Source organism: Condylura cristata, unplaced genomic scaffold (assembly GCF_000260355.1).
Source record: "Condylura cristata isolate star-nosed mole 26May11 unplaced genomic scaffold, ConCri1.0 scaffold00004, whole genome shotgun sequence".
NCBI classification, from domain to species: domain Eukaryota; kingdom Metazoa; phylum Chordata; class Mammalia; order Eulipotyphla; family Talpidae; genus Condylura; species Condylura cristata.
Window position 1 is genome coordinate 53499327 of NW_004567105.1, and position 14871 is coordinate 53514197.

General features: G+C 32.7%; 1 protein-coding gene across 7 annotated transcripts in view; it reads left to right on the forward strand.

Annotated features, from left to right (window-relative positions):
- FHIT (fragile histidine triad) overlaps positions 1–14871 on the forward strand; it is a 1224031-nt gene that overhangs the window by 527181 nt on the left and 681979 nt on the right. For all 7 annotated transcript variants that reach the window (XM_012720560.1, XM_012720561.1, XM_012720559.1 and 4 more), the window contains one exon: positions 9582–9701. In XM_012720560.1, coding sequence (XP_012576014.1) covers positions 9599–9701 — 103 coding nt within the window. In that variant the 5' untranslated portion in view covers positions 9582–9598. The remainder of the gene's footprint in view (positions 1–9581; positions 9702–14871) is intronic.

Genomic DNA, 14871 nt, shown 5'->3' on the forward strand with positions numbered 1-14871 from the left:
TTAATGTTAGAAGCATGTAATAGTGATATTAGTTGGATATAAACATTTTAAAGTAAGCTGGGACACACCTGTTTTACCTGAAGTGAGCAGTTGTTACCTCCTATTGTTACTTTTTTAGAAATTTCACATTGTGGAGTCTACATTTACTTTTTGTGGTCATTGAACCTTATTCTACTGCATCTTAGACTGCCTGCCTAGTACTATCAAAACCATGATTTGTCAAATCCATCAAAACACTATATTAAAAGTAGAGCCTTTTTATTACTTCATGTCTATTTACTGAATTTTGAGTCCAACGTTACAAAAATAAAATGTGATGCTACTAACAGGTGAAATAGAAAGAGGTTTAAGGAGGTGGAGAAAAGTTGCACATTGCACTTAATTCTCATTGCCTGAAAGGTGGAAAATAGAAACTCAATGAATTTATTGAATTCATGTTCAAAAGGGGAAACATTATTACAAAAGAATACAATTTAAAAGGTGTATAACTGGTTAAAATATCAAACCTCAGTTTTAATTAATGTGCTTGCTTTAGTCACTTGTAAAGAAACTCCAGTCACTGTTTCTGGAGTTAGCCATTGTGCCTTCTATTTCTGTCTTACTTAGACCACTAATAAGACTACAGGTCTAAACTTTAGACTGAGTTATTTTGGTTCTCTGGTGCCAGAGCTATCATTTTTACACTTACTAAATAACAGAGTTTCCAGATTCACCCAAGAATTCAACAGAATATTTATTTGTACATGCAGTATTCTTGGCTAAAAACAGATTTAGCAATTTTACTTTAGCTTAGAATAAAATTGCTTTCCACCATTTTCATGTGAGAGGAAAGCACTTAATATTTATCTTGGTCTTGCAGCCTGTTTCAGATCCCAGAGATTCAAGAATCACCCTCTCACACAATATCCATTCTTAAACATTTCTCTAATTTTATTCCTTTTATTTTTTTATTTTTTTTTTCATTTTCAGCATTGAAATTCAAACTTGAAGTATACCTGATAGTAGCACAAATGGACATATTCTTATGACAGTTCAGGAAGAGGTAGAACTGTATTTGGCTAAGGAGAGGTATAAAGATATTACTATGTTAGTTGCCTATGTCATGTAGAAAGAGTGAGATGTGTTTTGCATACTTTAACATCTGCTATTTTCAAATAAGTTGTCTGAGTATGTGAAGTTCAGTGAACTGCAGAAGATGGAGTGGTAGAGCCATGATACAAGGGTGTGTATTTTGACCAGATTACCTCTTCATTCTTTTACAGGATAGTTTGAATTGTGTGAAACTATCAAAAGGGAAGAAATAGTGAGGAGGTTAGAGGGCAGTCAACATTCCATATTGCTGGGAGGGCAACCTTGTAAAAAGAAATAGAATAGAAATTCCTGAGCTTGTTAGCAAAAGTGGTATCTAGAAGAGCAAAAATGAGGGGGAGAGGTGAGGTAGCCTTAGTTAGAGAAGAAACGGGACATAATTAAGCCTCAATGTAACACTAAGTAATAGCCTGTTAGCTGGATAATTACCAGAATGAAGTGCCCTCCCAAAAGCATCATGATAAAATAAAAACATGAGGAAAGTTAAGAATGGTAGCATAAATAGAAATGTTAGCTAGAATCCCTGAAAGACAGAGAAGCATTATAGGTTAGAGACTTTTGAAGAATGACCAATAAAATCAAGAAGGCCATAGTAACTTTAGGCCTCATATACACAAGGTTAATAGATCACTAAACAGGAGGAAATGGAGTAAGTAGTTAATAGATGGCTGAATAATGCACTCACAAAAGGAACCTCAGAACTTAACCTTATTTGGAAATTGGGTTTTAGCAGATGTAATCAATTAAGATGAGTCTACACTGAATGAAAACAGGTTCTAAATCCGAAGATTTATGTCCACATTAGAAGAAAGCATTCACAGATAAAACAGCCTGTGAATGGTCAGGTAGACATTAGAGTGATGCATCTATAAGCTAAGGAGTTCCAAAGGTTGTTGGAAACAACTAAAAACTAGGGAGAAGGAAAGAAACATTGTGGCTTAATGTGCAGATAGAGTGAACATAAACTTACCAACACATAAAATTCAGACTTGTATACCCCAGAACTGTGAGAAAATATATTTCTGTTGTACTAAGTGTTGTTAGCACTGCTTTGGAAACTACTACATAGCCTTACACTCAGACCACTGAACACAACTCTAACAATTTTGTGATAAAAACAAGGACATTCTCCAGTGCACAGGAATCTGCCATTAAACCCTTTTCCATAGCAACACCAGAATATAATAAGGCAAAAATAATAATAACTTCAAAATGTTGAAACAAATACACATTAAATTTAGGATTTTATTTCTGGTTACTTTAAGTGGGAAGAAAAAATAAAGATGTCACCCTATATAAAATTTTTACCACATTTATATCCTCCTGAAAATGATTTTCTAGAATATATTCTAGTGCTAAATAAATAATCTACCCAGGAGGAATGAATGCAGGTAATAACACAAGTAGGGAAGTTACTGGGTTTTATATAAATAACAATAATTTTAGATTCTAAGAGTCTAATAGAGCAGATAACCACAGAATTTTCCCCTGAAGATAATTTACAATGCTGTATAAGATATATAAATACTCTATCAAAGGCTTAGTTGAAACTTGAAGGAAATAGCATGATCAAAAAACAAAGAGAAAACTACTGATGAAATTCAAGATTAATTAATTCTAGAGACCATTTCTGCATGGAGGAGGATATCCGTTGAATTTTACAAGTAAGGTAACAGGAAAAAATTGTTCAATTTTGTTAGCACTGGCCAAAAATAAGTAAATCAAGAAGGGCATAGTAACTTTAGGCCTCATACACATAAGGTTAATAGACACTAAACAGGAGGAAATGGAATAAGTAGTTAATAGATGGCTGAATAATGCACTCACAAAAGGAATCGCACATCAATAATTGTTTAAAATCACAATCAAATATTTTTGAACTTGCTATTTATTGGACATGGGACTTAGATCTATAAGAGAAATGGGTTGGTAAGAATATGCTAAATATATTGATATTGACCTACTTTCACATGTTGATGGGGAACACTAGTATGAACTCTAACACTATAAGAATAAACTGGAACATCCTCCAATGAGCAGGAATCTTTTGAAATACACACAGGAAAATACTTCTCTAGCTAGTAGAAAGATAGGAAGGAGAGAAAAGTAAACGAACAACAAATGAATTTTCACAGTAAGTTCAAAGAATAATTATCATGAGTACATGGGAGATGAGAGAGATTGTCTAACTCATAGAAAACTAAGTATAGTAATATATCTATTAAAAAAATCTGAAAACTTGCAAGCTGAAAATAAGGGAATAAAAAGTTATGCTTGTCAAACATAAACAAAAGAAAGAAAAACAATGTATAAAAAAATAAAATAAACAGGAATGTATGAACATGTAATATAAGTTTGAAATAAAGGAAACAGTAATTTATGGCATTTTACATTCATTAAGCAATTGCTTAACTATATTAGAAAGCTAATTAGTGTTTTATAGATTTGAAAAAGCAATGAGACAAAATGCAGATCTAGAGAACAATGAGTTTCATTTACAATGTATTGAAACACTTATTCAAGAAATTCAGAATGTATTTTATTTTAGAGGGCTTGTAGATTATGCATGTTTATCTTTTAACGGATCAGGAGAGAAGCCTCAAATCCTAAAAAGCACCATGTTGACTTTTTTTTCCCTCTAACTATACAGTGCTTTTACATCACTTACCATAGAAAGAAAGACTGCAGAATCAACCCATATGTCTCAAAATGAAAAGATACACTATAAAATAACCCTCAGGTTAAATAGGAAATGATAACAAAAATAGCAAAATTTTAACATTAAGTGATAATATAAGCACAGTTGGTTAAAACTGAAGAGAGATAGCTAATGAAAATTTTTTAAGGAAATATTTTAAAGGTGTTTGTTACCCAAGAGAAAAATGGAGAGTTTGAGACCTGAAAACCTCAAGCTTAAATAATCAGAAAAAAATGTGCTATGATATATGAAAGAACAAGGAAGGGGCAGTAAATGGGAAAGAGCAAAGTAAATAAGAAGGCAAGCAATGAAGTAGACAAAATAAATCAAAGAATCAAAAGCTGTTTTTTTAAAATGTCCTTTGAGGAGCTTCCAAGGCGTAGAATTGCTGGGTTATATGGCAGCTCCATTTTTAGTAGTTTGAGAAACCTCTACACAGCTTTCCATATTGGTTGGATCAGTTTACATTCCCACCAGCAGTGTAGTTCCTTTTTCTCTAAATCCTCCCCAACGTTTGTTGTTTCCTGTTTTATTAATATGTGCCATTCTCCCTCATGTAAGGTGGTTTTGATTTGTATTACCAGGATTACACATGGTGGTATACATTTTCTCATAAACCCGAAAGACACAAAACATTATTCAAAAGGATACCTGAGCCATTCCCTATGTGTATTGCAGCATTATTTAAAATAGGTAAGATATGGAAGCAAACGAAATACCCAATAATAGATGTCTGGATCAAGAACATGTGATATATATGCACAATGGGTACTATTCAGTAATCAAAAAAGATAAACTCATGACATGTGCAGCAACATGGATGGAACCGGAAGGTATTATGCTCAGTGAAATAAGACAGAAGGAAAAAGAAAAATTCAGTTTCACCTATAGTAGCTCTATAGGGAAGCCAAATAATGGTACAGGAAAAAATAATAATAAATTAAAAAACAAAATTAACAGGCAACTAATCGACACTGCAGGGAAGGAGACTGGAGAAGGATCAAGGCAGGGAAGCAAAGTGTTCTTGCACAAGGGGCTATGGTGATGGTGCACAGGTGAATTGGTGATGGGAATTTTTCCAGAACTATACCTGAGAAGAGAAAGCATGCATTGTTCAAAAAGGAAGAATGATGTAAAACATATATAAAATTAAATTGAAAAATAAAAATCTAATGACCAAAAAAAAATGATATTTAAAATCATTTTTCTAAGGTTGATGAAAAAATATATTTATTATGAATACATATGAGTAAATTAAATACAGATTACATATTTAATTTGTTAAAAGAAATATCATGGGTTATTGCAAATAAAGATGAAAATTTTGTTGAAAAGATTATATGGTCAAAAATGTATGTCAGAAGAAAACTTAATTAGCTGCCAATAAATAAATTCAATGATCATCACAACTTAATTCTCTGTGAAATATTAAAAGAGTCCTAGCATTTTGACAGGTGAATACTATATAACTCTCATAGAATATCTTATTAACATATTATAAAACAAAGAAATGAAGCACATTATAAACCAAAGAAAAAATTCAATTTGTTTATTTGATTTTGAAAATAAAATCCTGGTTTAAAAAATATTGTCAACTTCATTTATGCCTTTAAAAACAGAAAATTTATATCTAGTCATGTAATAAATTATATGTAGTTGTTATTATGTTAAAATTACCATAAAAGTGAAAAGATGGTCTAGTCTTTTAAAGGTCCTATTGATGTAATTTACTACATAAATAGCAAAGAACAAGAAACTGTATTATAATGATAAGGAGAAGTTATATAATAAGATTAAATTTTTAAAAATTCAGTCAACCCTTAGCAACCTTGAAATACAAGGTACTTTTTTTTTTTTAAGTTGATGATGGCTTTCCTATAGGAGTCATGATTCTTAGTGAAAAATAAAAACAACTTTAAACTCATTCCTTTAACTTTTGGGAATAGGACAAGGATTCCTGCATTACTTATCCTTCTCAACACATTACCAGTTAATCTGACCAGTGCATAAATAGAAAATTTTAAACAGATATTCTTGTCATTACTTCTGAGAAAAACAATTTATACAGAAGAACAAAAAGAATGAGCAGAAACTAATAGCGGCAACACAAGATTTCAGGTAGGTTGCCAGCTTACAAGATCAGCATATAAAAAGCAATAGTTTTTCTTTGCATAGGGAGTAACTGATTATAGAAGATGATGATAAGATACCATTTATTATAATAGTGTTACAAACTAAAAGGTGCCTAGGAATAAATATAACAAATAATGTATAAAATACATAAGGCAAATTTAAATCACTATTATAAGAGTTTTATTATGGTATTATAGAGCATGAATGCAGCATTCATAAATGGATTGATTGAACATTGTGAAGATGTTTTATTTTACTTGTTAAAATTCAGTGTAATTCTGATCAATATCCATTTCAACCATTTTCTTATGAATAAAGTTTTATTGGGACCCAGATGCATTTATTAATTTATGTATTATCTTCGGCTACTTTCATGCTTCAATAACAGGATTGAGTGGTTACATCAGAGACTGAGTGGCCTGCTGAATCTTGCCACACTTGTTCTACAGCATGCAATATAGAAGCAGACTATAATAAAAATCTATTCCTATGTATATATATATATATAGGAACTTGGTATAATCTTTTCTACAAGTATTGTTGGGGTAATTGGTTCAAAATAGGAGATAAATCAAACCATTTCCATACTTCATATCATAACAGAGCTCCAAGTGGATAAAATACCTGACGATTAAGAGTGAAAATAAAAAGCTGATATATGGAAATTTAGGAATATACTTTTATAATTTTATTGTAGAGAAGAATTTGTTACATAGATTCACAGGATAATATGCAAAACCTGATAAATACATCAACATGAATATGGTGAATGGAACGAATGATAAAAAAATCAACAGAAGATAGAAATATAATTGGATAAAGATCAATATTTACAATACCCAAGAGTGTTCAGAAAATAAGAAAACCGGAAGGGAAGAAACCAATACAAGAAGAAAAAGAATGAGTTGGTTATTCATAGGAGGAGAGAAACTTATACACACACACACACACACACACATCACATTGAACGTTGGACATAAGCAAATTAAAATTTAGAGATAGCTGTTTTACCTATAACAATTAGGAAGAAGTATGAACTCAGATAATATAAAGTTCTGACAAGGATGTGGGGAAATAGAAATCTGCATGTTTTCCTTCTGGAAATGCAAATTGGTGCATATATTTAAGAAAATCTAAATATGTATATAATCAGTAATGAGACACTAGCATAAATGTCCAAGAAAATGTATGTAAGGATAATCAGCACAGTTTTATTTGTGATGAAAGGTTGATGATAAACTCTCTCTTTAGCACTGGAGAATTGAACAAGGAAAATTATAGCAGATTAGGGAAAAATACAATGAGAAGAAATAAACAGTCAAAGAGTGAACTACATCAATTTATAGCAAAATAAGTGAGTCTAAAACAATGTTGAGGGGAAAAGGCAGAATAAGATTTAAAGCATGTTATAATTTACATATAAATTTAATAGTTGTATGGAGAAGTCCATATATTTGACATATTTATAAACAAATGTCTGTGGTAGAAAAGCTAGAGATAAGAATGGGCATAGAAAGATGAAGGGGGAAATGATTATAAGAATAACAATGAGAATCAAAGGAAGAACATTTCATAGATGCATAATAGTATCTCATCAACTAGAACCTATACTTAAGATTATTATGAACAATTAAGGATAAGCCTTAAACAGAAATAAATTCCAGGGACAGTATTCTATTCTGCTGGCCTTGGGCCTTAGTGTTGACTCTAATATCTGGAAGACCCATTTAAGAGTAACCTTTTTCTGTTCTAGGTTCATGTCCTACTAGCTTGGCAACTTTGCACAAAGTAGCCCCTTTCTCCTTATCACCAGTAGTAATTCTCCTATGGCTCTTTTTACCTGTCAGTGGTTCCTTTTTCTCCTCTGTCCACTCCTGAACTAATTATGTGACTAAGATCTAAGGATATCTAGTAACTTTCCCATCCCTAGAATCAGGCAATAGGTATAGCCCTTCATATGGACTATGGTAGGATATTACCCATAGAAAAGTCAAGTTGATAATGTAAGAAATAAAGAAAGTTGATGCTGGGGAGAAAAAAAAGCCACAGTCGGCTGCAGGGAACTTGAATCTGCTCCTTGTAGAATGATTGAAATGAATTGTTGTGTTTACTCTAGAAAATGTGGAGAAAATGGTTAACTTTAAATGTCTGAAGCATTGCCACTTATACTTACTATATATCTGCAAAGTGAAAATTCATGACAAATAGATGAATTTGGTATGAAGGACAATATGAAATTGTAGAATTTAATTGTTTTAGCAAACATGGATGGTGAATTTTCCACACTAGGTATATTCGGGTATTGGCTAACCAGCTATTTGGCAGGGATTCTGTAGGAAAAAACCCCACAAATCAGAAAGTATACTTGGGTTTCATCAGTGGTTCTGAATAACCTGGGCAGCTTCCGTTCTTATTGCTGGTCCCTTTTCCCTGAGTTTTTGGTTCAAGTAGGTCTGCAATAGGACCTAATTTGCATTTATAAATTCTCCATGTTGTTGATGCTGCTGACACAGGAGACATACTCTGAAACCACTGGGTTTTTGATATTTTAATATTCCTTTTTTAAATATGCTTACTAATCTTTCATTTTTATGAAATAATTATAAATGTTCTAAAAACATGTATTTGAATCATCCACATTATTTCTTTTTTGCTCAATTATGTGAAGTATATGATAGAGGGTCACTTCTATAATAGATGGCATTTTAATACTCTATCCTTTGGGGTCATTAAGAAAATTAGAATCAGTAAATAATTCTGCATTCATTGGTATGCTTTATAATATAGTCAACCATTTCCCGACTTCATCATTTTCATAATCCTGTTTCTTTTTTCACATGATCTGTTCTGTTTTCATTGGTTTTGTGGTGGGGTGATTTCCCAAGGTGGCTGTGTTTTATTCATTTAGAAGTCTTATATAGCCCCCTCAGACTGACATAAAGTATTCGTTGATTCCGGGTATATTTTGTTCACCTGAGATACCTTTACTAAATCTCTCTTTAGCCTAGCTCTGTGACTTTCCGCAAAATAGAGGGGTGGAAAAAAAACCTTCACAAACCTTGCTTCATCCTGGTTCTGCATCAGTGAGACATTTTCCCTTGTTGAACTCTATTTTGTAACTTCCTTCTTTTTCTCAACTTTATTCTCTTTAATTTTGGAAATTTTGCTGTAATAGTTCTCTGGGAAATCTCATGTTTTTGTAGCTATAGGCAAAGTCAAATAGTGTTTGTACTTTTTAAAAATTTGCTGTTATATAAACAAATATATATATATTTGAGAAAAAAACATTTAAGAATTAGAAGGTTTTAGACAATGTTTAACAAAAAAACATTTCATTTTAGCAAAGATGATGGCATGGATTAGTAAAGAACTTGACAGGCCTCAGGGATTTGAATGAAGGTGGCCTCTTAAAGTGCAGAGGGATGTAAAAAGACTTTTTGATCTCCACTTGCAAACTTCTGCTTTAAAACACTAACTCTAATGAAGGCAGAGCTGATAGAGAGTATTTAGGAGGACTTAATTACTCACAGTACCTTAGTGGATATCAAATGAGGAATACTTCAATTAAGAATTTGTAGTAATGAATTTTGCTTTTGCTTTTTCAGATCCTTATCTGAATTTTATAAATTAATGCCTATGTTTAATTTGTCTTCTTTTTAAGACTTCCACTGTGAGGAGATGTCATTCAGATTTGGTCAACATCTCATCAAGCCCTCTGTGGTATTTCTCAAAACAGAGCTGTCTTTTGCGCTTGTGAACAGGAAGCCTGTTGTACCAGGACGTATCCTTTTATGTTTCCTACAAGAGAAAAAATAAAACCCATCTCAACCTACCAAACCAATGAATTCATGATTGACCTCTACTACTGTCTGTCCAGAAAGGTAAGCAAGGGTCCACTTTCCCCTTTGGCGAAACCAGGTAAGATATTACATTTATTCGAATCCAGTTGGTGGCACAAGTAATATGCTTGATCAGTGTTGCAGAACTTTTGAAAAGAGTTGCTTAGCAACTGTGGTTCCAGAGGTGAATTTTTGCTTGACCTTTTTACTGTTGTTATCTGTGTAAATAAATGTGTGTTTCTAAAATAGGCCCAATGAATATCACAGACACTTTGTTTTCAGTTCCCCATTGTGAATTTTAATACTAAGGGTAGAGATTATATGGCATTTTTGTCACGTGGAAGTTAGGTATTATCTGAGTATTTGAAAGTGACTTGGTATCTTTAGTTCTTGGAGATCATCCAAGCTATAAGTTTTAAATAACTTCATACATATAAGTATACTTACTATTCGTTTTGTCATGTTAGGGTTTAAAATATCATTTTATCTTGGAAAACATCAGCTTCTAGATAATTGTCCTTTGTGATTGGCAGTAGTGTTGTTTTGTTTCCCACTGAACATCGAGTTGTGCTCTTTCTTCCTGTTAGCTATAGGAAGCTTAACCCTGTGTGGTGGAAGTAGCAGAACAGAGTAGAAGCTCTGGGGAGTTTTGTTATGTTGTTCAAAGTGTCTCTCATGACTGTGGGCTATGAAGTTTGTACTGACTCCAGAGTTTATTTTCCCTCCTGTGCCCCCAACTTAATTTACTATGATAAGGGCAACAAAGCATAAAATTTCATATTTGAAAGTAATAAGCATTTTTCACATGGAGACATAATTTTACTTTGAAATTCTCAGTAAAACGGAATCTACAAATATGCCAATAATTTTTTGTTCAGAGTAAGTTATACTTTTTTTCTAGTGTAGATTTTCATAGTGCTTGAGAACTTCATGAACAATCTTATCTATTGGCTGTGTAACCATTATTCATTGGGAAAAAATACAGAAAGAGCAACACACATTATATGATAATTGAGATTTTATGGTACCCCACCAAATTCCTTACATGCAAAGTTTAATTGAATGAATTTTATAAATTTACAAACTAATGATCATAACAATACTGTTATGTAAAATTGTGATAATATTTTAGTTTTAAGTTTATAGCAATAGTACATACTATAGTCTCCTGTTTATTGAAATGAAGGAGAAAAAACTTTAATAAATCACAAGTTCCTATAAAATAGAAAAAAAATAAGTTGTATGACAATTTTATATTGAGTTCTAAAAGATCTTGCGTTCTTGAAAAATAATTGATACATTTTGTTTTTTTTCATTTGATTTTGCTTTAGGTTTATAGTTGTACTTTGAGGATTTTCTTTAAGCAAAATATCAGAGTTCAGGTGTCAAAAAAAATGTGGTTTAAATGTCATTTCTCTTTGAGTCCTTGCTTTAATTGACTTCTATCAAAAAACTGAGGGAACCTGGGGTGAATTTAGATGAAGACATTTTAATGTCTCAGACTGAGAAAATGTGATTTCAGAGAGATGCACTGCTTTTTTAATGGTTAATGGCAGAATAAAGTTTGCTGTGTGATTTTTTTTTTAACTTGTACCCTGATAGTAAGACATTTGATTGATCAAGACCTTCTTAACCAACTCTGAGGTTCTGATGTGTAAGAACTTGGTCTTTCTTTCAAGAAAAGTCAATGCCTGCTTCCAGGGAAATGTCTATACTAAAGTAGTGAGCTATCAGTGAATACTTTATCTCAAAAATGGCTCCTGAATTCCTATATTGCTGGTCCTGATCAGTTCAGTAAATGCTGAAGAAATGGGTAACATTTTATTAAAATTAACAAATCTCAAAAAAAAAAATCAACAAACCTCAATTTATTTGGCAGGTAGCAAGAATAACTTGACCCCTTCTGAGGAAGGGAATAATGAAAACTGGAATATTTTTGTGCCCAGTATGTTCTGTAAGGTTTTCATATCTACAGTGTTTAAAATGGAATCAGGGCCATTGAATAAATGTATTCAGACAATCCTTTTATATGATGATTTTGTAACTTTTTTAGTTTGCCTTTGTAAATTCTATTAGGTCACAAATGTGAGAAGAATCTTAATACATTACTCATTTGCTTGCAGAAAGCATTAATCTTTTCTCCTGTGATTTGGGAATTGAAGCTGTGGATAGTTCTTCCCATTAACATTTCACAAAATAAATGGTGAGATGTCTGTGGTGGGTTTTCATCTTCCCCCCAGTGTTATATTCTGCCTGCCCTAGCCCAACTCTTTGGTGAGGTTCATCTAGCTTTTTTCACCCTTTCTCTGTCCAGATTTCTCTAATCCAGTCTACAAATCACAGCTCTGCTTGAAACAATTCCCTGTCCCTGTGCTTAAAAACCACAAATCTTCCTTCCATTCCCACCCCTGGATTTCCTTCCAACTCTGTAGCATAATTTAAAGAGTGTTTTATTATTTTGACTCAACCTCCCCCACTGCCAAATCTTTACTAAAAAGGTCTGGCATTTCCCTTTATCATCCTTTCGCTTGCCACTTTCTTCACTTTGAGATCCTTCCAGCTTTTATTTTCTTTTCAACTACAAGTTTTGATACCTGTCCTGAATCAAAAAGATAGTAACACTTGATTCTTAATTCACATGTTGATTCATTCAGCAATTTATAACCAAGCACCAGTTCTGTTCCAGGCACCTTGCCAAGCTTTCCCTGCCTGCCTCTTATCAGAACTCTGTGCATTCCTGATTGTCTTACTGCTGAGTCATTATTTTCTGGGAAATGGTACAGAACCTGCTCTTACACATTTTTTGTTTGCTCAGCATCGCAAAATATTATGTTACTGAATTTAAAGTGAAACTGTAAATGTCAGGAACATATGAATTATTTCAATTAGTGGAATGGAACAATCGGGGTCAGTTTCAATATCCTTATGCAAAAAGCCAAGTCTTATCACCATTTTATCCCAAAATTTTAGTGTCACATCAAAGCTGTATTTTTCCAGCTTTCGTGGTTTGCCATTTATAACATGGTTTGCCATTTATACATTTCTGTGTTACCAGTTTTCTGAGTGAAAACTAAAAGCACTAAATTAATTAGTGGTAGATGGGGAAAGATTCTTTATTATTCTTACTTTTTTTTTTCCTTTGGCACATTAATTTGTGAATGACAAGTCTGTAATTTAAGGAAAGTGTGTTGACTTTTTAGGTGAAAAAGAAAATTATGGTTTGTATATTATTTCTTTTTATAAAGAACATTCAGGTGGCCTTTGTGGAGTGTGCCATTTAGGAGTAACTTGTAAATGTCATCTTTGAACTTGTTTCCTCTCTAACATTTGCTCCTTTCAACACACAACTGTTTTTTCTTATGACTTTGCTCACTGACTTTCTTATAGCTTTCACAGAAGAAAGGAGCAGTCAGATCAGGGGCTGAAGATAGGCTTTCGAAGCAATATTAGCTTCACCGCAAAGGGCCACATTAGTCCTCCTTGTCCTTCCTAAAGCAAGTAGTTCTCTATTCATTGCAAACTGGGCATAGGTCAATTAAATAAACTCTGGTCTTTGTAGTGTGACACTCTAGAAGAATATGTCAGATTGTCTTTAATACATTCATTTCTGATTATTGGAAAATACTTTTCCATAGAGACTTGGTGAGAAGACAGAGGGATTTTAGTGACTACATCTTCAGCATTCTGCAGTGAACATTTTATTCTTGTACCTCTATGTAGCCTACCCATTGTTCATGGCTTAAATAAATTCAAGCACATGTGGTTAGTACTTTCCCCTACTCCATCTCCTTGCATTGTGTTCTATCTCTAATGGTGAGTTGAACATGAAAAATGAATTTGAACATAAGTAGAATCCATTTGAGAACTGGGGCTTTGATTGTAAATAAAATTATTCATTTGTTATGTCCTGTTGTCAGCAGACAGTGTATTGATCTTTGGATTGCTATTCAGAATGGCATACAGGAACTCTAACATAAAAGGGACATGGTAACATTTATGGATAGGTTGGATGCAATGTGTAATGATGGAGCCAAACACTGCTTTCTGAACATACTATATTATAGAAATCATTTGTCAACAGTTTATTGAATCAGTTATTAAAAAGAACAGTTTATTTATTTATTTTTTCCAAACAGGAGCATTGCACACAGAATGCTATCAGGCTGAAATAATATAATGATGCATTGACAACAGCCCTATGAAATACATTTGTGACGAATTAGACTAGGCAACTTAAGTACATCTGTGCTGACAGAAACAAAAGTTTGGCTTTAAGATTCAAATTAAATATTTAATTAAAAAATTCCATTAATTATAAAAATTTACTATCCCTATGTGTGATGTTTTCTCTGTTTTTATTTTATTCTTTAAGTACTTTTCTTTTTCTTATATCATTATTAATTTTAGACAGTATTTTATTTTCCCTTGAGATGTAATCTCCATAATTTTCTCACCTCCATCTCCTGTGATCTATTACCATAGTCCTGTGTGCTCTTTTTCCACCCATTTTACCCCATCCCCTCCCTCCTGTATGCCTCAACTTGCAAATTTTGTCATTTACCTAACTCTTTGCTTGGTTTCTCTGCATTCTGCATATCAGTGAAAGCATTCTTTTTTCCTTCTGACACGGGCAGTTACCTTAATCCCTTTCAGCTCCATCCAGGTTGCCACAAATGACATATTTTTCTTTTTCCCTTATCTATACCATTTACCTCCTTTTTTTAGGTTTATTCCCAGGTATTTATTTATTTATTTTGGAGGGGTACAGTTGAAAATGGGATAGTTTTTAATTTCTACCTCTTCAGACTTTTCCTATAGGAAGGCTACTGGTTTTCTTTATTGATTTTGTAACCTGCTACTTCACGGAACTGTTTTATTGTTTTAATAAGTTTTTCCATGGAATTTTTTTAGAGTTTTTCTTTCTCTATAATAGTGTCAGCAAATGATAATTGTACTTCTTTACTAATTTGAGTTCCTTTTATGCCTTTTTTTAAAAAGATTTATTTATTCATATAGAACTGGGGTACAGGCCAGAGGTGTAGGGGTGATGAGAGGATTCACCAGAGACAGAGTCGGGAGCAGAACAGGCAAATCTACCAAGTACACTGCTGA